The following is a 22,404-nucleotide window of genomic DNA, read 5'->3' on the forward strand; positions in this document are numbered from 1 at the left end:
AGGGGATAATTTCTGGCATCTACAGAGGACTGAATGTCTAAGGTTTATCTATACCTAGAATATAAAAGTGATCATAACTCATTATTAAAGCTCAACCTGGGGGCAGTTTACATTGATGATTCTCAGTCATGACTGGGGAGGATGAATGGTTCCAGAATGCTGTATCTCAGGTTTCCAGTCATACTTGCAGGGAGAATTTTTATAGCTGGTACTACTTTAGAAAAATATATAACTTGTATGATTTTTGAGAGTTGATTTAAAGAACGTGCACACGTTTGGGCAGGAATTTGCAACATGAAGTAGTCTCCGTCAGAGTCATAGAGTATGTTTTGAAATAGAATATATCTCTATGCCTGTATTCTGTGCTGAGTTATTCACACACAATAAATTGTGGCAATTCCAATTCCCACTTTTTCTTGTATCTTCAAGTCAAATATAGGCATTGCTAAGAAGTTCTTCTGTTCCATGTACTGCAGTTTATTTTGTAAGGTGTAAGGCTAATGATAATTCTTGCCTAATAGAAGGTTCTGAAATCCAGCAGAAGCTGGAATTCATTTTGCGTCTTAAGCTTGTCCTTATAATTAAAAACTGTTAGCGCTGTGTCAGTTATGAAATAGAGAATGACAGGTGTACTACTTTCTCATGAGAGAATTGGAGCCACGATATACTCTCAATCTCTGTTGTATCCTGGAGGTGTGATTTTTCTCACTGAAAATACATAACCTGGAATTAACTTAACTTACTTAAAGCCAGTGGTGTTTTGGGATGCAGAGTTTTTTTCCTTAAGAAAATTCTGTATCTTTAATTTCAACCAGTTGGTTTGCAGAGATTCACCTCTGGATTTTGAATACTGAACATGAGTATTACAAGGAAGTAGAGAATGTGAACAGAATTTAATAAGACTTAAAATGTTACCATATAGTAAACTTGCTGTGATGTTAAAGCAGGATTTCAAGCTACTCTGCATTGATGACTGAGGGAAGATGTGAGAGAGGACTAATGTCATTGTAACCTGCTAAATGTGTTTGAGTATGATGCTGCATGAATACTGGAATGTGTTGTACAGCAGTAGAATCTGAATCTGATGTACCCTCTAGATAACAATATCTCTTTTCTAACCATCTTGTACAATTGTTCACGTGGTGGTACAAAAAGCGTATTAGTAAGGCTAGTTTTCTGTGTTGGTGGTGTGTTTTTTTTAAGGGTAGGGCCAAAAGCCGACCCTAGATTTCTTTGAGAAAAAGGGTGTATTTTAAGCACAGAAAATCTTTGTTTCTGTCTTTCTGCTAAAGACACAATATCCCTATCCAAAAACAGAGATTGTTTCTGATTATGTATTTAATTTCTTTTAACCCAGCAAATCTGTGTGGGTGTGCTTCATCCTCTGATTTTATGCTCACTGTCAGTGTCCCAAATAAAGTAATTCATGTTAAGAATTGGACATTATTTAAAGCATAATCAGGGTAGAGAATATGTTGCTGTCAACCTAAGATCACTTGAGAGATGTGACAGTGCAAAAGATTCACACTGTGCCTAACTGGATATGTGAAAGAATAGTGGCTATCAGTGACCCACGCTAAAGGACATGGAAACTCAGTGGAAGAAGGGAAATCAGTTGGAAGATGCTGAAACTTGATAAAATGTTTTAGTGTGACAGAAGCTGAAACCATCCTTACTGGCTTAGAATCTCAGCGGGATGGCTTAACTAACTTTCGTACACAGCCACTGAAAACACAGAGTTTTAGGAGAACACTATAAGGCACAAAAATGGGATCTCTAGAAATCTAGCATTAAGTAGTCTGAGCCTGGGATTTTCAGTCAGAAATCTCTGTGTACCACCATGCAGTTCTACTCAAACTCTTAAACCTTTTATTAAGTACAAGGGGTGTGTATGTGGGTGTATGAGAGGGTTGGGGTAGAGGAATAGAAGCATTTGAAATGTGAAATACTAAGTATATATTTCATTTTAACTCTTAGCTCTTATTTTGCTTTCCGTCAGCTTTAGAGAGTTCTTACAAAGGAAAATCATGTTAAGCATTTCCTGAGATCAGCATTAGAGATGATTGTCCTTTTTTTTGGGGGGGGGGAGGATGTGCGGGAGAAGTCATTTAATACAATATTCACTTGCCACTGCTGCTGGAACTAAGTTTTGTTCCTTGAAAGGAAATGCATGGGGTGGAGAGAGGGGTGGGACTTATGCAATTTATATTTGCCATGTATTTTTTTATATCTTGTGCTGAATTCTGCCAGCTAAGAATGATTGGCTTGAAATATGATTTTAAACGTAATTTCAAGAATTGGCATACTTCTATGAGCATTAGACTGTGAAAGATACCACTGTAGCTACAGTTTTAACTGTTGACGTACAGTATTATCGGAAGAAAAAACATTCACTGAGAATGGTCGAACAGAGAAAAAGAAGTAGAAAATATTCAAGAAAATACAGAAAGAGTAGTATGGAAATACTGAGAAGAATGTAAATCTATTACTTTTAAATGAAATATAGGTTTAGGTTGCAGCTTAATCAGTAAACATACTTCATCTTCAAAGCTTGTAACTATCATTTCGAAGGAGACCATGTTGAAAACCTCCAGTGAGGCACAAAGGTCCTAAATTTTTTTCCAATGAATGCACTATAATATTGTCCTGTTTCTGCTGTTGCATTTGTTTGATAACATATACTCACATTTGCTTCAGTAACAGCAGAGGTAGCTTTTAGGTGTTTGTGGTTTTCATGTTACTCCAAACATAGAGGTCCACAGATTGTTAGCAATCCACTTTGCATCACATACTTGCAAGCCTGAGATTAGTTAAAAGATGCATTTACTGCTGTTAAATACAATTTGTCCAGATGAGACTTTTAAAATAATGTAAAAATGATTAGCTCCTGATGTCCTTTTCCAAGGGATTATCCAGGGAGCAGTTAAATTACTAGGAACTTAATCAACGAGAGTAATTTCTCTTGATCTTTTAACAGAAGAAAATTAGCTTCTGGGCTTGTCAGAGCTAGCTTTTTCGCTGAGGAGGAATCCAGAATACAAGGTTCTGAGTCTTCTGAGCTCTTAATTTCTTCTTCCTTTATAGCCCTACTGATGTTAGCACTATAGAACCTTCATATGTGTCTTTAAAATGAAGGTGAGGTGAAGCAGCTATGTCGGTACTTTGGTGAGAAAGACCAAAGCGTGAATATATCCTTTATTTGTGTGCCCTATGAATAGACATAGATCAAAATTTAGACACGACTCCATGGAAAAAAAAAAAATCCATCAGTTGTTTATATGATTTGATTCTCCTGTATAAATCCAGGAAACCACAAATATGGAGTGCAGGGACTAAAACATGTTGCAGTTTAAATGGAAGGAGGTACCTGGTTGATTGGAGAGGAGTCCACCAGTTGATTGCTGTGTGAGTGAGCACATAGCACACGAAAGTACACTGTATTGGTGCTGATTTGATTTAGATGTCCCTGGGGATAAATGGTGATGAAAAGTTTGATTTATCAGTAATTCCATGGACTTGGAATACAAGTCATGTCTGAGCTGCCAAGGGAAATGATTTTGCCCTTCCACAAAATCTTATATGGCTACATCTGTTACCTTTACTGTATAATCCATTTTATCTTTCCTTTTTTTTTTTTTCCCCAGGAAGGTGGTAAAGATGCAGAGTGTCCAAAGACTCTTACAACTCAATGTTTAAATACTTTTACTAAAAGAAAAGCTATTCAATTAAAAGAAATTCCACTTTACATTTGTTATTACTTCCTATTAAGTGAGCAATGGCTATGGGAATATTCAGTTAAAGTTGATTGGCAATAGCTTCTGTATTTGTGAATATATTGACAATTACATATTGACATATGGTTTAGAATTCACCCTTTTACCTCCCTTACAGCTTTTATGTTGTCTTTTAGTGATGCTTTGCTGCTAAGAGCCATTAACCATAAAGCTATATATAAACTATATAAGAAAATATAAGAATAAGCTATGAAGAATATATTCCTTAGTTTTCCACTGAAAGTGTAGCAGATTTACACAAATAAAAAATAACTTTTGAGAAGAAGCATTTCCAGTTTAAAGTGCCTAACTAATCATTCCATAAATATAGAGGGAAAAACTTGAATGGGTTTAGGAAAGTATAACTGATTATATAGTAGCAGCACATCAATGAACAAATGTTAATTGTAGAGTGTCAGGATCATAGCAAGATTACAAAATTTAGCACTTTGTGGTAACTGCAGGTGTTTTTTCAGAAATGTTACAAGCTGTATTATGAGAGAGAGAAAAACATGATGTATGCTGCATAGAAAATCCTGGTGTTTCTAGCAGTTTGGTTCTGTAGTACCTCTGTAGTAAGAATCACTCCTTCAGCTTCCCCTGGCTATTTAACAAGTTCTGAACAAACCATTCCTGACATTGGAATATTCTGTCAATAATACTTTATGTTTAATTGTGGGTCTAGTCTGGCTGTTATGTTACCTTTTTCCCTATTTATCCTATGCTGGTGCAGGGAGCTTAGAGTGTATATGGTCTGAGACACTGTTATGGAAGTATTCATTATGTATTATTCTTTATCTGTAGACTAGGGACTTTAAAACTCAATCCCTCTGATAGAAATCCAATGTTAGGATTATAAAGTGGAAAATAAACTTTTATTGTGTACAGGTCACCACTTAGTATTTTGTCTGTTCCCAAGTAGGAGTCCACATATTAAATCTTTTATCTCAGTCATAATTAAAATGTCAGTGAAAGCATAATGATAATCAAGGTGCTTTCAGAGTTACTTTGTATTCAAAGAAGACTTTAAGTGTAGTGTGAATATTAGGACATAGTTATTCCAGTCTGATGTGGGAGCTTATTGACACATTTACCAGAGGGAGGTTATTAAGTTTTGTATGCTTGGTTAGAAAAGTGGGAGGACTGCCTAAACAAGGTAGTAATTTGTATAAACATGGGTAGGAAAAGCAAGAAGAAAGCCCTTGAATTGGAAACACAAAGGTTTGTTTTAGGGTGAGAATCAATCAAGCAGCAAGAGCATCAGTGAGAACATCATGCAGAGATTTACTTTAGCCATTGAGTTTAAAAAGGAGTGATGATGATATTTCTGTGATTTTTCTCCAGTTCAAACTTCAGGAGCTTTCAAAGTTGCTGGTTTTTGCTTCTGGAATATTATTTTTTTGGAGCATAACTATACTATTCCCTCTGTTTCTGTTCAAATGGTTTAAAAACTTTGCGTTAGTAAAGAGCAAGAGTTCCAGTTAGATATTTTACCAAACATCTGCAATAATAACTTTCTTTAATTAGACATGTGAAACTAATGAAATTTTGCCATTGCTTTTGCCATTGCTTTTGCCATTGGTCAGGATTTCACCTTGTATAGAAAAGATGTATTCTAATTTTCTGTATTGCACATTGGAATGACGTACTTTAATGGCTGTTCTGAAACTGATATTATTTGAGGCATGGAGGAGAGCCCTTAATGACACATGTATAGTTCTTAACTCTACAGAAAAAACCACTAAATGATGTGCTAGTGAAGTGTTTTTCAAAAAGCTTATAATTGAAATAGTAATACTTTATTTTTTTTAATACAGCGTGTAGGAAATGTGTTTAGGATGTATTAAAATCCATTAAAGTTCCTTTGGCTATAAGGTAAAATGTGGGTGAAGAAATCTCACTTTTCTTTTCTGATTTTTATAGCTTGCACGTGCAGTGGACATGCAAATATTTGTCACATGCAAACAGGAAAATGTTTCTGCACAACTAAAGGAATCAAAGGAGACCAGTGTCAACTGTGAGTAAAATTCAATATCGCCCTGAATTGCAATTTTCACTAGTATATAATCACTCTTTCCCTGGTTTTGATTTGCTTTTGGTTTTGGATTTTGTGATTGACTTAACAGTGTTTTAGTGATGAATCTAGAGCTTCCTGCATTTCGTAGGAAATTTCAATATTACTTAGTATTTTGTTAAAGAATTACACCACCGATATTAGCCGTAGTTTGCAGACTATAGTTTAAAAAAATACCTGTAAAGTATTACCTGTAAAGTAACTGGAGAATTACCACTTGTTGTTTTCCTTTTGTAAGATTTGGTGGGTTTTTTTTAATTATTGTAAAGAAAAATATCTGTGAAATTAGTAATTATATTCAGTACGTTTGTCATGCCTTGAACAGAGTCTGTAGTGATTAGATTTGTAGAATTTTAGAAACGTAAGGTGAACAGTGATTTAGGCATTTTCCCGTATCATTCAATATAGAACAAAGGAATGTCATGGAAAGTACAATTGTTTTACCTTGTTTTGTACTGGAATAGCTTATTGTGTTTGTTTAGAGAAAGAGCTTGCAATTTATGATAGAACATAATAAATGGAAGCACCGTGAACAAGGAACTACTAGAGTAACTTGTCAAGTAGGAGAAACAAAACATTAAAGTTAACTATGAATAGCCTTATATTTAAAGTTATTTCTTTCAGTTCGTTCTGCCCTGTACACTGCACTATCCGATAGGTACCTTATTCCTTTCACAATTCTAGTTATTCTAAACCATTTCTGGCCACAAAATTTTCTTAGCAATGTTGGTTGGAACTGGGGAAAAGGGATAAATACAGCTTACTCCTCTGGAGCAGGGAAAGGTGCCAGAACATAATGTTCTGCCTGACACACGCATATTCTTTCCCTGGATTTGTGGATTTATCTTTGATACACTTAGTGAACTGGCTTGGGTTGTACCCTTAATGCTTTGCTTCATAAATAGGCAAGAAACAATAACCTGATGGAGATGCTATGTGTGTATACATGAGAAAGATCTGGGCTGGCAGGTACACTGTTCCAGTGGTGCCTCTGGGACTTTCTTGTCTAGCTAATTGGAGACTCTCAGAGTGAGATAGGAAACCAAGATTAGGACTAAATGATGACATTTTATCATGACAAAAGCTGGAGAGTGATAATATCTTTAAACTAGGAATTAAGTCTTCACTGAGAAGTTATTTTTATCCATTTGTGCCCAAACACAGAAGTTAATCAGTCATTTGATTACCAGCGTGGACATATGTTGATGCCATTCTATGTATTCACAAACAACGGTGTGTGTGGGAATCTACTCTTCTGTATATCATAACGCTCCAAATACAGGAAATAGTTTATTTGCTCATAACTCCAATCGTCTACCAACTACCATTTGGCTTAAGGTGCTTTTTATGGACCTTTTCCCCAGTCTGTATTTCACATACCTATTTTGCTATTGCTTTCCCTTTGTCTTGCGTCTGCTTCATAATTGTTTTCTCTCCTCTGATTTGGAACTTTTGTCTCATATGGTCAGCTGTGCAGCTCAGCCCTATCAGTCTACTGTCCTGAGTTTGTTAGAAAGGGTTCTTTGATCCCATTTACTGAACTAGGAGAGAAAAGGTTGCCTTGGTGGTGGGTTTTCCTACCTGGTCAGGAGTCACAGCAAGTCCACAAAGTGGAAGAAATGGAAATTTGAATTTTGGCTCTTTAATTCAGACTGAAAATCCCTAGTTTTTGTCACATATAATACATTCTCCTTCCTAGATTCTTACATAAACCAAAGGCTTACCCAGGACAAGCTGGGTGTTAAACCATTTGGTCTTCCAAATGGATTCTTTTGGATGAAATAAACTGCAGAGCAGCCATTTTCAAATTGTTTTTGGCTGTGATCACATTTCAGATTGTGACCTTCACATCTGTTGTGTTCACAGACACAAATATTAGCATAAAAATTGAGTTTCTGCTCTTAAGTTCTTTCCTAAATCTGGTCTTAAAAGAAGAAATAAATAGAGACTATGTAGGCTATCTAGTTTATGTCAGCACATATAGAAAGAGACCAGTTGCAGTTTGAATGCATTAGGAGACTATCTAGGACACAGTTTCAGTACTAGAGACTCACTGTTAAGAATCACTGTATGTCCTGTGGAAAGCTGATAAAGACACATTTAGTGTATCATCAGACAATACACTCGGGATTTGTCATTTTACTCCAATGCTTGCTTTGGGAGGGTATCCATCCATCTGTGGAAGTTCCAGTCAGATGTTTTTTAATTATTTCCTTTAGAATGTCCCTTAGGAGATGAAGAACACAAAAAGCGGGTCCCTCGTGAATCACTGAATCCAGTCACCTTCTGCTATCTAATCTGTAAACTTCATATGAAGTTTACAAACTTGGTCAGATCTGTATCCTGGTTAAAAAAAGAGAAAACCATTTCCCCTGTAAAAATGTTTACACTCAAAATATGTTGAAAGTATCATATTATCGTTTTAAAATATATATACAGTAGTTATCAAGAAGATTAGGGCGATTTTAAATCAGCGAAGTGCTTTACTTGTATTGATTATTGATAAATCTTCTGGGACTTGATTCAAAGTGTGAATACTGTTCTTCATAGTTTTGGATGCATTTTTATTTATTTATTTATTGACTCGATTTATTTGGCACTTGCTAGATGGGCTGTTGTCCAGCCTCAGCAACAACCCCTGTGATTTCTAAAATAAGGATTTCTCTGAAAATTCCAAACTCTGTATGGTGTGCATTGGATTTATATTCCTGTCAAGAATCCTGTTGATTATAAAGTCATAGCTGCAGGGCTTTATGTTATGTGTCTCTCTCCCTCCATCTCTTCCTCCTTCCCTCTGATGCTTTTATATCTGCTCATCAGGTGAGCATCATGCTGCGGGGGTGGTGTTTTTAGGAAATCAAGGAAACTTAAAAATGTTCCCCTTCTTTTTCCCTACCTAACCAAGAACAGCTAGTGAGTTGTCATTTTATGGAAGATCTTCTTTATTGTTTTCTTATTTTTTATTTATTTATTTATTTTTTAGTATAGCGATGTCTATTATGTAACTTTTTGAATTGTGCCATTGAGTAGCACAAAGCACAATGGCACTTTAAATCAGAATTAGAGTTCTAAGGCAGATCTGAGCCTCCATTTACATAATATTTTGCAGTGTTTCTTTATTTTCTGTAATATTAGACTTGCTAGCTGCTCATTTAATTCCCTTATAGTAATTCATCTACAGAGGTTTTATTGTCTCCATACGCAGGATTATACACACAGTTAACTTTCAGGAGTAGGAATATGGAAATCTAAGGAACATGTTAAGGAGTTGTTTCAAAGTTGAAATTTTGAGATCAGATGAGAGAGCTTTTACTGCATGCAAGGAAGAAAAATTAAAAACTGTAGAATTAACTGGTTAGTTACATCATTTCTCAAAGAAATTTTGGTGTGCCTGGGATCTTCCAAGAGCCAACCTTCTCTTGGGGATGTGTCTGTAGCTTTTGTATCTCCAGATCTACACGGATTTACAAGGGATGACATCTGGTAAGGTTGCAGGGTTACAAATATTTGGTGGAAATAAGGTTCCATAGTGAATTTTTCAAATGGTCAGGTTTTACTGGATGTACCATAACATTTATTGCACTGTACTTCCCAGTTACAGCCATTGCTGTACTTTTGGAGGAAGGAAATCACTCTCTTTTGTTACGTACTTTCCGTTCTTGTAGATTTTGGGGTATTGGAACTGTCCTGCTGGTAGTGAAACTGTATATTTGAATGATGGGTGGGTTAGGTATCATGCTAGTATATATAAATTCCCAGGTGTGAAACAGAATAATAATTATTTAACCTAATTGGGAACCATTAAAATGTTGAATATCTGCCGGGGTGTGTAGAAAGAGAACAACCAGAAAACCATGTAAGAATTGGACAAAAACTGGGCTTCAGGACTTCTGTAAGAAGAACTCCTAGGTGGCAATAAAATCATGGAGAAAGAAGAAAAATTCTTCTTTTTAATATCATATTTTATAGGGTATTTTGTGTTATTATAAGAAGGATAAATTTAAGTGTATAAAATGTATAAATCCAGGGTGTTCTGGATTTAAAAAGTAATATTTTGCTCATTTTAATTATAATTATAATAAGTTTTCAGACAGTATTTGTAGTCATACTGTTATTTCTCCTGAAGAGGGGGAAGAATTACCATTTTATTTATAAAAATATACCCTGTTTTATCTGTTAAAATCTTCACTGTTTGCAAGCTTAAAAAAGCTATTTAATAATGTAGGTATCTGTGCATAAATAACAAGCACTTATTGATAGGCTGATTTATATAAGATTTTATACTATCCAGCTGTATGCAGTAGCCCTTGGACCAGCCCGGATCGGGTCAGATGTAAAAGATGTACTGTACACTGCAGCTGGGGAGAATTGTCCTACCTGGAGCCTCTGGCAGAAAGCTCCAGGGGAGACTCCAGGTTGACCCCTTGGTTTTTGGAGATGGGCATACAAAGGATCTGAGGCCATTACACCCCAACTGAGAAAGAGATACTGGCAGCCTGTGAAGGGGTTCGAGCTGCTTCAGAAGTGATTGGCACTGAAGCACAGCTCCTCTTGGCACCCCCAATTGCCTGTGCTGGATGTTCAAAGGCAGGGTAACCTCTACACATCATGCAACTGATGCTACATGGAGTAAATGGGCTGCACTAATTACACAAGAAGCTTTAACAGGAAATCCCAGTCAGCCATAAATCACACAGTCACTCTCTCACTCCCCCTCTTCTTGCCCTCCCCATATTCCTGGAGGAATAGAGAAGAGAATCGAATGAAACTCCCACAAGTTGAGATAAGAACAGTTTAGTAATTAAGGTATAACACAAATCACTACTGCTACCACCAATAATAGTAAGGAAAAAGGAAATAACAAGGGAAGAAGATACAACACCTCACCACCCGCTGATTGGTAACTCACCCCAACCCACCCAACCAAGCACCAACCAATACCTCATCCAACCCCGCAGTGAACCAGCCCTTCCGGGTAACTCTCAGTTACATCCTGAGCATGACGTGCTGTGGTATGGAATACCTCTTTGGTCAGTTTGGGTCAGGTGTCCTGTCTCTGGTTCCTCCCAGCTTCCCCTCTTCCCTGGCAGAGCATGAGGCTCACAAAGTCCTTGGTCAGTCTAAACATTTGAGCAGTAACTAAAACCATCGGTGTTACCAGCACCGTTCCCAGGCCAAAAGTCAAAAACACAGCAGTGCACCAGCTACTGAGGAGAAAACATGACTGCTACTGCTGAACCCAGGACACCTATTCTGTATAATTTCCCTCCACAGAATGGTGGAATTCTTACCAGATGGAAAGGCAGGTAAAAATATTCTGGGTTGCGAGTCAAATTCACCAATCTGTTGGTGTCACTGCAGCATTATTTGCTGATATCACAGTAAATCTGTTCCTATTGTTTCCTCCTGGAGCTTTGCTCTCTACTTTCTGGTAGGGGAAAAATTGATAGCAGTCATATAGAAAATTTACCTTTTTAGAACATACTTTATCAAAGACATACACACACATGAAAACATAACCACAAAACCAATCAACGAAACAAAACCAATGCAGGGAGATTCTAGTTGCTTGTAGTGTAATAAAAAAATCCTCTCTTGAAGAACTACTTTTTCATGGTACATGGTAAAATCCATTTAATGCTTGTTACTGTGGTGTGTTCATTAAATTTAAAAAGTATAATATTTAGTATTGAAAGATACTAGACAAAACTAATTTTTTAACAAGGTTTTTATTTTCTTTTTCTGACGTTTATTCATATTCCACGATTAGTTTTACCTATTTGGTTGTACTTGACATGAGGTGTTTTCTCCTTGTTCATGTTCAGTCCGGCCTTTCAGTTTTCCATTTAGCAGAAACTTTGACGTGCTTATGCATGTTACTCCATTATTTATGATGTTTGAAGGAGAATTACAGTAAAATCTGGATTTATGGACAGCCTCTGTTCTTATTTAACTGCCTGAAAATTTTAGCTTGTTTCTGTAAGGAGAGGTTCAAGCCCTCAGTAAGTTCTTGAAGAACTAGGTCGTTAGGTTGCTAAGGAGAACAATAAAATTCCCACTTCAACATTAAATATATGCTTTAAATGTACTAATTTTCTGCTCTACATGTAGTAATTATTGCCAGATCTATCAAGAACTTGAGATGGCTTTTTTTCTTCCTTTAATTCATGTTTCTGGCATCAATCATTTTTGCTTAAATTGTAGCTTTCATTTAAACAATGTCTAATATCAAAGCTTCGAATATGACCCAAATGCACTCCAGTGGCTTAAACACTCAGAAGGCACTTTAAACATTCGAGATAGTTTTTAATCTAAAATTTGAAGGAAAGTAAAATTTGTGATTTGCAATGTTCTTAAATGATTCGATAAGTTTTTAAATGACTCTTAGTAGTGTTCTATGTCACTGTCGGCCTTTTTGTTGATCTTTTTTGTACTGCACTAGGCTCACTTTCTGTTCTTTGGTGATATGTAAAGTTCATAAGGCTCTCTGGGATCTTTCAGACTTGCAGGCTGCCTGTAAATGTGAAACAAGACTTCTTGTAAGCAGCGTTACTTGCAAACATTACATTTTAGTCAAGAAATTGCCAAACTTTGTAAATATAGAGAAGAACTGGAGTTTAAATATCTTGTATTGTTCCTCAAAGGTGGTGTTCTTGGTGAAGAATGAGAAGGAGATAGTGGCTAAGGTAGAAGCTGCAAGCACTTAGCCAGGAGCTTCGTATATTGGGATTTTATTGTGGGTCAGTTGTGAATATGTTAAATCTGGAGAACACTGCAATATTGATATCAAAATGTAAAACTAGTTGTGGTAACAAGATGTCTGTTTCCAAAAGCTGCATTTAAAATGGTACATGTAGTTTTCTTGGGTGTTCTGTTTCGATGAAATGTGTCCTTTCTGAGTTTGGTATTAATTGTCTGAAAAATGGGGAACAGTTTGGGCATGAGGGTTTCTCTTTCATGAGAATAAAGTAATTTTGCTTTTGGCCTCTTTAAGTTAGGCTCTTCCATAACTGACTGTATGCATATATCTGAGTATATCTTTTTGTTTACCGAGTTTAACAGAGCAGACTCACCACTGGGCTTTGGTTGTTCTCTAAGGCTTTTTATATTCATTATTTTCTCTCTAGGCTACTTCCAAAAGTACAAACTGCAGAGCAAAACAGACTTTCTTTAACAACTTTCCAGACACTCCTGGCTGTAAAATAGGAATGCAAGCAGTGTACCTGTCTCTTGTGCCCAGCTGGTTTATGTTAGCATGCGCGCTAGCTATAGATTTAATTAAACAATATATTTTTTTGTTTCCTATTTTGAAAATATATGGTTCTAGATTTTCATTCAATAATAAGTGAATCAAAATACCTTGTTTTTAAAAATTGTTCCTCTTGTGCCACATACATGTTGTTCATTGATTAGCATTCGAATAATCTGTTTTGCTTACTGCAGGATATATCAGTGAAGCACTGCCTTACAAAAGGTAACATAAACCAAAAATCAGTATGAATAACTCCTCTCATAAAGCAACCAACTGAGAAGGAGAGGTGCATCTCTTGGCACTGCTTCTTTGAGAAGATGTAAAAACAGTCAGGACCTTCTCTTTTAAGATAGCCAATATAGTGGTGTTCAGATTCCATAAAAATCTTGCAGTTGTCTTTACTAATGTGCACAAACCAGCTACTCCCATGGTCTGTTCTTTCTGTCCAGATAAGGTACTGGGGTCCCCACAAATCATAAATACATCCAGCCCGAGTTTCATGGTCCCTAATTGTTAACCATTAATATAATGATTCTATTCTTTTTCCTGCTGCTGTCATTGGATTATAGTTCATGGGAGCTACAATTAATCTCACAGATCGTAAATTCTCATGTATAGGATAGCATCTGTGAGTTACTCTAGCAGAGTACTTTTTACTGCTATACTTACTGAACTTCTGTGCCTTGATATAGCTGGCCACTGTGTGTACGTCTTCAGTATTCACTATTCACTACACCTGCTGTCATAATCAAGCTCATTTTCAGTTAGTAACAGCTTGTCCACCTTATGTCCTGTGTGCCTTACACCTCCCCAGTGAATATCCTGATCCAGCCATTTCTGTCCAGAGGAGCTTTATACAGAGCTATGGCCAGTGTGTATTTTGACCTGTAACTCCCAGTCATACAAAACACATCTAGGCAAGTGTACAGGTAGCTGAGAAGGTCTGGAGCTTGCGGTCCCCAGGCACCTAACTGCAACCTGTTTGCTATATAGACAGTTGAGGTCATTCCAGATATGGGAATTCTGCTTGAGCAACTGGCCATCTAACAGCTTGGTGATAAGAAGCATTACAGTACATATGTCTCTGTGGATTTGGTCTCTGATCTGTTCAGTTTTGATGGGGTTCTTGTACCATAGTGTCCCTGTTAAGGAGACAGTGAAGTTACATACAGTCTTCTCCTTAGGTTGTTGTCCCTCTTTGAAGTCTGTTAAATCTCTTTTTTATAGACTTTGTGCCATAAAAGTAACTCTTGAAGATACTTTGGTTAAAAGGGTAGCTTATTTTTTTCTAAATCTCAAAAGAAGACTATGCTTAACCCTCCATTTCTGCCTAATCCAAACCCCACTTCATTTTTAAAAAGAGAATTTGCTGCAGGTGGGGGAGAAAAAATAACACAGATTTCCAGTGGAGCATGAAGTTATTCAGGACTTCTACTGCTTTGGTTAAAGATGAGGGGTTCTCTTCGTAGGAAGAAAGTAATTGATGACTTTTCTGGCTACTCATCCTTATGTCAGCCGAAAAAAACCCTTCTGCTGAGTTGGGACTGACAAAACCAGGTGTTTGAGGGAGTTCTTAAGAATTCTAGTATATATTGCTCTATCATAACTGATTAAATTCAATGTTTGCTATGTTATAGTAATAACTCTCTGCATCGCTATTATTGCTATTGCTGACTGCTGCTACCAGTGATCTCTGTGCAGATAACTGTGGAGCAGACAGGAAGAAAGGGATATTTCCTTTGAGGAAGGGAAAAATTTAGGGAGAATTCTTTTTTCAAAGATACAAGAGTAAACATTCCTACAAAACTTTGTGTCAGAGAGGACATTTCAAGGTGAGCATCTTCCCGAAAACAGACGTTGCTAATAGAGTATTTCTTGGGCTCTTTCTCTAGAAGACAGATTGACATATATGATGATTTTTGCCTTCATAAAGTACAACCAGTTGTTAGCTTTTGTATATTTACACATTTGAGAAATCAGTTCCACCAGAGTGATTTTAATTCTTTTGGTCTTCCCAAGGAAATCTCAGCTAGTGTATGAAATACAGATCAACCTTAAAAAAGACTGATCAGTATTTTACGTATCCTTATTGGTCCTTTGTGCTGGAAAAGAGCCCAGAGGAGAGCCGAAGAGTTTCCTGACATGCCCCCATCCTTGCTGTTGCTCATAGTCCACCATCAGATTCTTAGACAAAGGAAGTTTGTCAGTTGTAGGGAGAGAGAAGAAGGAAGATAAGGCAAAAGAAGGGCTTACACCAGTACTGTTGTCACACTGATAAAACCTGTGTTTAAATAAATGCAGTTTTGGTTGTGTAAAGCCATCACTTTTCCAGTGTGTCAGAAACAGGAAGGTTCTCTTTATGAGTTTTGAATTTAAGGTAAGATGAATCAATCAGATTTTTAAATTTGTGACTGAAAAAATGCTTAGAATGATATTGGATCTTGACAATGAAGGCAGCAACAAGAGACCAGGCAGAACATCCATCAGATTCTGGGAGCCATCCACCCAAATATTCATGTGGCAAAGAGCCATAAGCATATGCTACTCACATGTTGGGACATGAAAGCTGTGTGAATATATCCAAGAAAACTTCCTTCTTCCTTGACTTCTCAGGAATCCTACTTCTTTATTGTGAGATGAGATGTTGTGCTGGACATGCCACTCCATCCCAAGATGTCCTGCTGTTGTTGGCCATGTTGGCTTGCTGCCCCCCACAAGCATGTCGGATTAACCAGCTGCTACTTGCCTCAGTGCAACCCAACTGCTCATTATTTACAAATGGGCACCAACATGAGATGCTAAGTACCAGATGCTGATAGGCTATTTTGATTACTTTGTCTGGAGATACATTAATTGTTTATGATCTTCTTTGTGCAGATTTTCTCCTGTGGTTTCTAGCAAGGATAAAATAGATTACTTCAAATTTTCTGGTAGAAGAACTTAAAAGTATTATAGCAAAACCATGGTTCTTTCCCCTGAATCATTCATGACAGCACTTTCTTGGGGAGCAAGCAAGATTTTTCATAGTATTTTGTTAGAGAGAAAGGGGAATTGATCCATTTTCATTAAATGATTATCAGCAGAAAATGAGGTTTAGTTGGCTCAGGTACAAAAGGAGTATTGTTATATTGCAAAAAGGCGTTATGATTTAAATACCTACATTGATTTCAATATGCAGAATAGTTTTTTCATTATGTACCGTTAAACTGCAAATGCTCTAACAAACTCTGGTTGTGAGCAAGTAAAAGTTATTGTGGGCCACAGGTATATTGAGCTTTGATTCAGATGACATGCTTTCTTCTCAGCTGAAACCGATCTGTAAAAATGGGATGATTTCAAAGGAACCCCAGCTGTTTCTGCATGTAGTTAATTTTGCATGTTCATGTAAATTCTGACATTTTTGGAGGTTCCTGATGAGGGATTCTATAATGAGCTTATTAAGTAGTATTGGATGTCCCCCAAAAGACCTTTTGTGGATGGTTTGATTTATCTGTTTAATTCTCAGGCTTATGCCATCCAAGTCAATACATAACAGTGGGTATACTTCTGTACCTACTTCAGTCATGGTTTACATGAATTAAATTGTATTGAATGTACAAATATTGAAATCAGAAAGAATATACTGATGATAAGTATTTCCTCAGGCCTACTGTTTTGTCTTATGAAATGAGAAGGGATCTGCATGACAGTTTTTATTTCAAGAGAAATCAGCTTTCAAAGGCAGGCCTATCCTGGATGTTCATGTTTTACTTATGTTAAGTGTATAAGTTTAATGTATATAGTAATCCAAATATTGGATTATTTTTTAATTTAATTATGAAGGTAACAAGATTTTTGAATTCAAATTTTAAATTTAATAAAATAGGTTCTGTGGATCTTAATTTCTTTTTAATAGATCAGTAGCACTTGTGACTTTTTGAAGCTCTTGAAAATTCTCAGATCTTAACCCTCAGATAAAATATTATCCATTGTGCAGTGTAAATCTGGACTTATAATTTACATCTGGTAGGCCATTAGCATGGTAATTAGTACTTGGTACAAGAGTTGTTAGAATTGAAACAAACATCTGGTTTAATCCATGTGTCATTAAGCTGGTATAAGTATGTAGGTAGCAGTGGGAAAAGAAAATACCAGTGTGATAGCTCATAGCTATCTATAGGCTCTCAACACATTGCTAAGTTTGAAATTAAAATAATGTCTCTTCATGTTGCTTGATACGGATTGCACAAAGTACTAGGTCCTGGTTTTATGTTTAAATCTATTTTTAAATCTTACAAATAAGTAAAAGAAGCTACGTTGTGATGAAAGCCCTGTTGGTAGATATATCTATCGGCTTTAGCTTGTGTTATTTATTCATTTTATTCACTAAGAAAGAGGAAGAATAAAAAGGTTTTATAGAGCAGTAAGGATGCTATGTCACATGAGTACTAGTTACACCATTTGTTAGAAACCGCCTGGTGATGGAAAGATTGTTTTTCTTCTCCTCCTATGGGCTCTAATAGAACTAATCTGCATCTTCCTCCTGCTGCTCCCATTTTCTGTTTTCTATTTGAGTCAATTGTATAGCTTTACATATAGATGAAAATTTATCTGCGATAGTTGTATTTCTGGTTTTAAAGTTAAAACGTTTTGTTGCCACTTATTAGTTTTAAATTGCCTCAGTAGTTGCTGAGAGTGTGAAAAGAACTTTGTGCATAAAGGATTAAAAGTATGCACAGATAGAACCAAGAAATGTATTTTGGCATTAAGGTATGGGAGTGAGAAATGCATTACTTTGCATTTCGTTTTTTTCATGAAGCTGCTGGTAATTATATAGACTAAGCATATCAATTACACAGTGCTAAATCATGCTTAGAGTGTCCTGAATTTGGGGAGCCTTCCAGTTACAGCAAGCTTGCATTCATCTGCAGTTCTCCGTGCAGACATCTAGAAGTTATGCAGGTTTTCTTATATATCTTCTCTCCATTGCAATTCTGTCTCAGCAATTGCTGCCCAAGAGCCAATGTTCTCATGCTTCTCCATGTCCCAAGTACAGGCACTGCTAGAAAACGTTTCTTTAATGCTAGCTTGAGTTAACTAAAATGGTACATACCTCTTGTTCTGTTACAGAGAAAGGTACTGCATGCAACGTTCTAAAGAACTGCTTAGAAAACAGTAGATATTTGAATTGTAGCTTAACAACTGAAGAAAAATAGGCTATAACAACTATGTTTTTCCAGCAATGGGGTTAAAGTCTTATTCTGTGGTTGATCAGTGAAATCTGATGTGATTGCCTATATTTTTATTGCCCCTTGCTGGTGATTTGCTCATTTAAGAGGAATATTGGTTTCACTCCTGTTTAAAAGTCTAGATATAGACTCCCTGACATATGCTTACCTAAACATCCTTTTTTTCTCTGTCTTTTCATTCATAGCCTGGGTTATCAGGTGAATGACATAAAATAAACAAAATATGAGAAAGTAGTAAGTTAAAGTTAAAATAAACTGCCTTACTAAAAAGTATCTGTAATATTTTACCTTTTATAACATAAACCCACAGCATTTGACACCAAAAGCAACTTCCCTGTCATATGCAAGGTATTTTCAGGGAATGTTAACTGATAGGGCAACAACAAATAGCATAGGACCAATCCTATCTCTACTCACCAGCTGAAAGATAATGATGTCTTAATATTAGAAATGGTCCCGTATTGTTTTCTCCTTTGTACTGAAGAATCACCTTTAGAAAGTATAAAATATAAATTAAGCTGCATAACCTCTGCATGCTTTGAGGCCTCTTTTTGTGGATGTATTGAAACCTAAGTGGTATTCTTTGTCTAGCTTACTAGATAATGGGGCTGGGGAGCTTGATTACAAAGGCATAGATCAATCCAAGTGCCCTGATGATATCCTAAACTTTCACAGTGAAGCCTGAGTGGTTTATTAGATTATCACTTCAGAAGGATTGATTTACAGCTTTAGTTCTCATCTCCACCTATTATTTTTATATTATGCAAAAATGAATTTTTCAGCAATGTAAAAATAGGACAAAGTACTAAAAGTTAAGTAAACACTGAGCTATTAAAGCTGCTCTAAATAGTGACAAGAGTCTGATTTGGAATCAAAGCAAACTTAAAATCAGATCTGAAAGTGTGTCCTGCCACGACATTTTTCTTCGGCTCGCTGTTACTTAGAGCAATAAAAAATCTAGGAACACTAAATTACAGCAGGAGGCCAAAGGGAGAGCACTGGGATTGCCAGGCTAACATAAGAAACATGTTCAAAGTGGCACACTGTCCTGGAAGAGAGTTGTTGTGCTGCCTACAGTGAAGTGATAAGAATTAAAGGATAAAGAAACAATCAGATGTGCTAAAAGAGATTTAATAAATCAGATTTCATAATGAAGTTTAAGTTAAAAAAAGTTGTCCTGGAAATGAGTTCTTACAAGATCCGGAAGCAGATGGGGGCAGCAATTACTTTTTAACAGATGCTTCAAAAGGACTTTCTAATCCTCTTCTTGTTGAGGTCATTTTATCCTTTCTTATGTATAGTCATGATTTAATCACAGATTTGGGCCCTGATTCAGATAAATATTTAAATGCACAATAACATCTTGTTACTTAAGTTTAAGAGGGAGTATTTCCCTGTTTTGGTGTGAATTGGGGAACATGGTTTACTATTATTTTCTCCTGCTCTTGGGAGGCTAATTGTAAATTGTCACATACAGTAGAGCAGGAAGAGATTCACAAAACCAGTTTACAGAATTATTCCCATTCCTCTTGGTACTTTGCTTTATCTAAATTCATTTTCCTTCTCTTGTTGTTTTCTGGACTTTGTGAAGGTAAGGTTTTTCGAGGTGAAAGAACAATGAAGGGGACAAATGATGATTCTAAGAAATGAAAAAGTATGTAAATCAATCCTTCATGTTGAAGAGAAAGATTGCTTCCTCTCTATGAATAAAAGAAGAGGTAACAGCGCATCTAAACAGAACAACTTTATTGCTGTTTGGTGCTGTCCACATAAAAGTAATATACTTTTTAAGATTCAGAAGTGGGAATTCTGTAAATTCCTTTTTCTTGGGAGATATACTAATTTTTTCTTTTTTTTTTTCTTTTTTTTTTTTTTTTTAAAGAGAATGCATTTAATGTTAAATTATACTTAAGGATTTTTTCACCTTTTCCTGTTGTGTTTTAAACCAGATGACTTTGACATGTGTAAAATCAAATGCATTTTCCAATCACGCTTTTAGGGTAGAAAAAAGATAAAACTTCATTATGTTGCCTTTTTTTTTTTCTTAATGCTTTTGTCTTTTTCCCATCGACTTTCATAAAACCCTTCCTATACAATTAGTTTGTGGCTTTTGTTCTTGCCTTTTTGGAAAACAGTTGCTTTTTTGGAACATAGTTAACTACATGATTTAATAAATAGTTTGACGTTTACCCTTTGGAAGCTTTGATTAGAGCTTTCTCTGTGCTTTTGTAGAGTTGCATCTGCCTGGTTTTCACCTTCTACTTAATGTTCTTAAGTATTTCTATGAAGTTAAAGATACGATAATATTGCACATTGTTTTAAGACTTAGTTGTTATGCTAGAGGATGTTGATTCTTCTAGTTGAAATATTTGATCCCTTGTGTACTCTATACCTGTCCTCAGCTTTTAGCTTTAATGTTTAATTTCTGTGATCTAGAAATGTCTTTGTTTGTATCATATGAAATTGTATGCATTACAGACATCATTTAAGTACTAACCTTAGAATAAACTACGTTTAAAGTTCAGCAAACAGTAACTCTTTCACTGGGGAAAGAGAATGAAAGGAAATGGTGACTAACATGACTTTGTTATAAATGTGATAGAAGTTCAAATTAAATTATTCCAGTTAAATGCAGGCCTAGCATTGGATAGTACAACCTAAATATTACTCTGATACATCTTCCTCCATAGTGCGTATATCAAGCTATACATCAGATATATCCAGCTTTGTGTTTCTAAGTAGTATGTGGTATCCAATTTTCTGCCTACTTATATTGTCATATACTGCATTAACACACTGTAATGAAAACTGCCAGGTAACATTGTGTAAGTATTTTCTTATGCATATTCATAGCTGGAAGTCAGGAATATTCCTTAATATTCCTACAGAAAGCTATGCTTCTTTCTTCCAGAATCCAAGCCTGATTACTAAAATTTCCTTAAGACACTTCCACTTTTGAAGTAGGACATTGAAATCACAGGGTCGTTTCAGTTATATTTCCTTTAAAAATAAAAATCCAAAAGGGAATACCAAACAAACAAAAGAAAGTTGAAAGAAAGGAGGTGGAAAGCTTAAAATTGCAGTACGGAAGATGCCTTTTTTTTTTAAGCCTGTCTCATGATGGTCACTGGAGAATTTTAAGATTAAACCTTTAGACTAGATCCAAGAATGAAATGGTTGCTATGATGCATCAGGATGCTCTGCAAACACAAAATAATTGTAAAGTGTAGTCTTTGGAGTTTTTCCACTCTCATCTTCCCAAAAGAGCATTCACTTCGGAGTGCATTTCTCCACTGTGCTCTCAGTTGATTTCTTTCTGTTATTGATGGAAAAATGTGACAAGTATTTTGTTTTTCTTTAATGATGGACCGTTTCAGTCACCAGCATTGTGTTGCAAGTGAAATTAAAATATTTTGCATTTCTAATTTGTGGATAATGTTATAATTATAGTATTAATTTTGCATAAATTAAGCCCCCATCTGAAAATGAATGAGAAACAAAACTTTAGGAACATGAGAACGACTGAGGATAGGATTGTATTTTAAATAATCTTAAAAATTATGCTTGTAATGCAAAATATATAAATAAGCAAAAAAATTGTAACTAAAGTTTTCCTCTTAAGTACTAATTTTTGTATTATATCTCAGTTAAAAAAAAGGAAATTTTGATGATATTAAAACCATTGGCTCAAAAATTATTGGACTGAGAAAGGTTATTCTTCTTTGACTTAAGCAAAATGATTTGGGACAGATTTTTCATGCTGGCACGCAGAACAAATTTAATTCAAACTGAGATGAAAGGCGGTTAATGTAATTGTAGCCTATTATCCTATGCAGGCTTGAGTTAAGAAGCAAACCAACAGACAGTCAGGAAATGATGGATAGAAAATAGAAATGCTCAAGGCTGGTGAAATAGAGACTTGTGAAGGGATTATGCCGTAACTGTTCCCACACAATCTCTGCATCAGTAATATCCCACCTCTGCTGTATGTTTGGATTACTAAACAGGGTTTTTGTATGCCTCCTGGGTTCTCTTTATTTTTCTCTGACGTCAAGAAAGGTCCTAGTTTAGTAAATT

At 35.9% G+C, this 22,404-nt stretch overlaps 1 protein-coding gene across 1 annotated transcript in view; it reads left to right on the forward strand.

The window, feature by feature from the left end:
* The window catches only part of ATRNL1 (attractin like 1), a 507,635-nt gene that overhangs the window by 150,991 nt on the left and 334,240 nt on the right, over positions 1–22,404 (forward strand). The window contains exon 20 of the mRNA XM_061372770.1: positions 5,697–5,790. Coding sequence (XP_061228754.1) covers positions 5,697–5,790 — 94 coding nt within the window. The remainder of the gene's footprint in view (positions 1–5,696; positions 5,791–22,404) is intronic.

Source organism: Neopsephotus bourkii, unplaced genomic scaffold, assembly GCF_033783945.1.
Source record: "Neopsephotus bourkii isolate Nb327-2 ecotype Australia unplaced genomic scaffold, CSIRO-AGI_Nbou_v1 NB_1615, whole genome shotgun sequence".
In the NCBI taxonomy this organism is placed as follows: Eukaryota; Metazoa; Chordata; class Aves; order Psittaciformes; family Psittacidae; genus Neopsephotus; species Neopsephotus bourkii.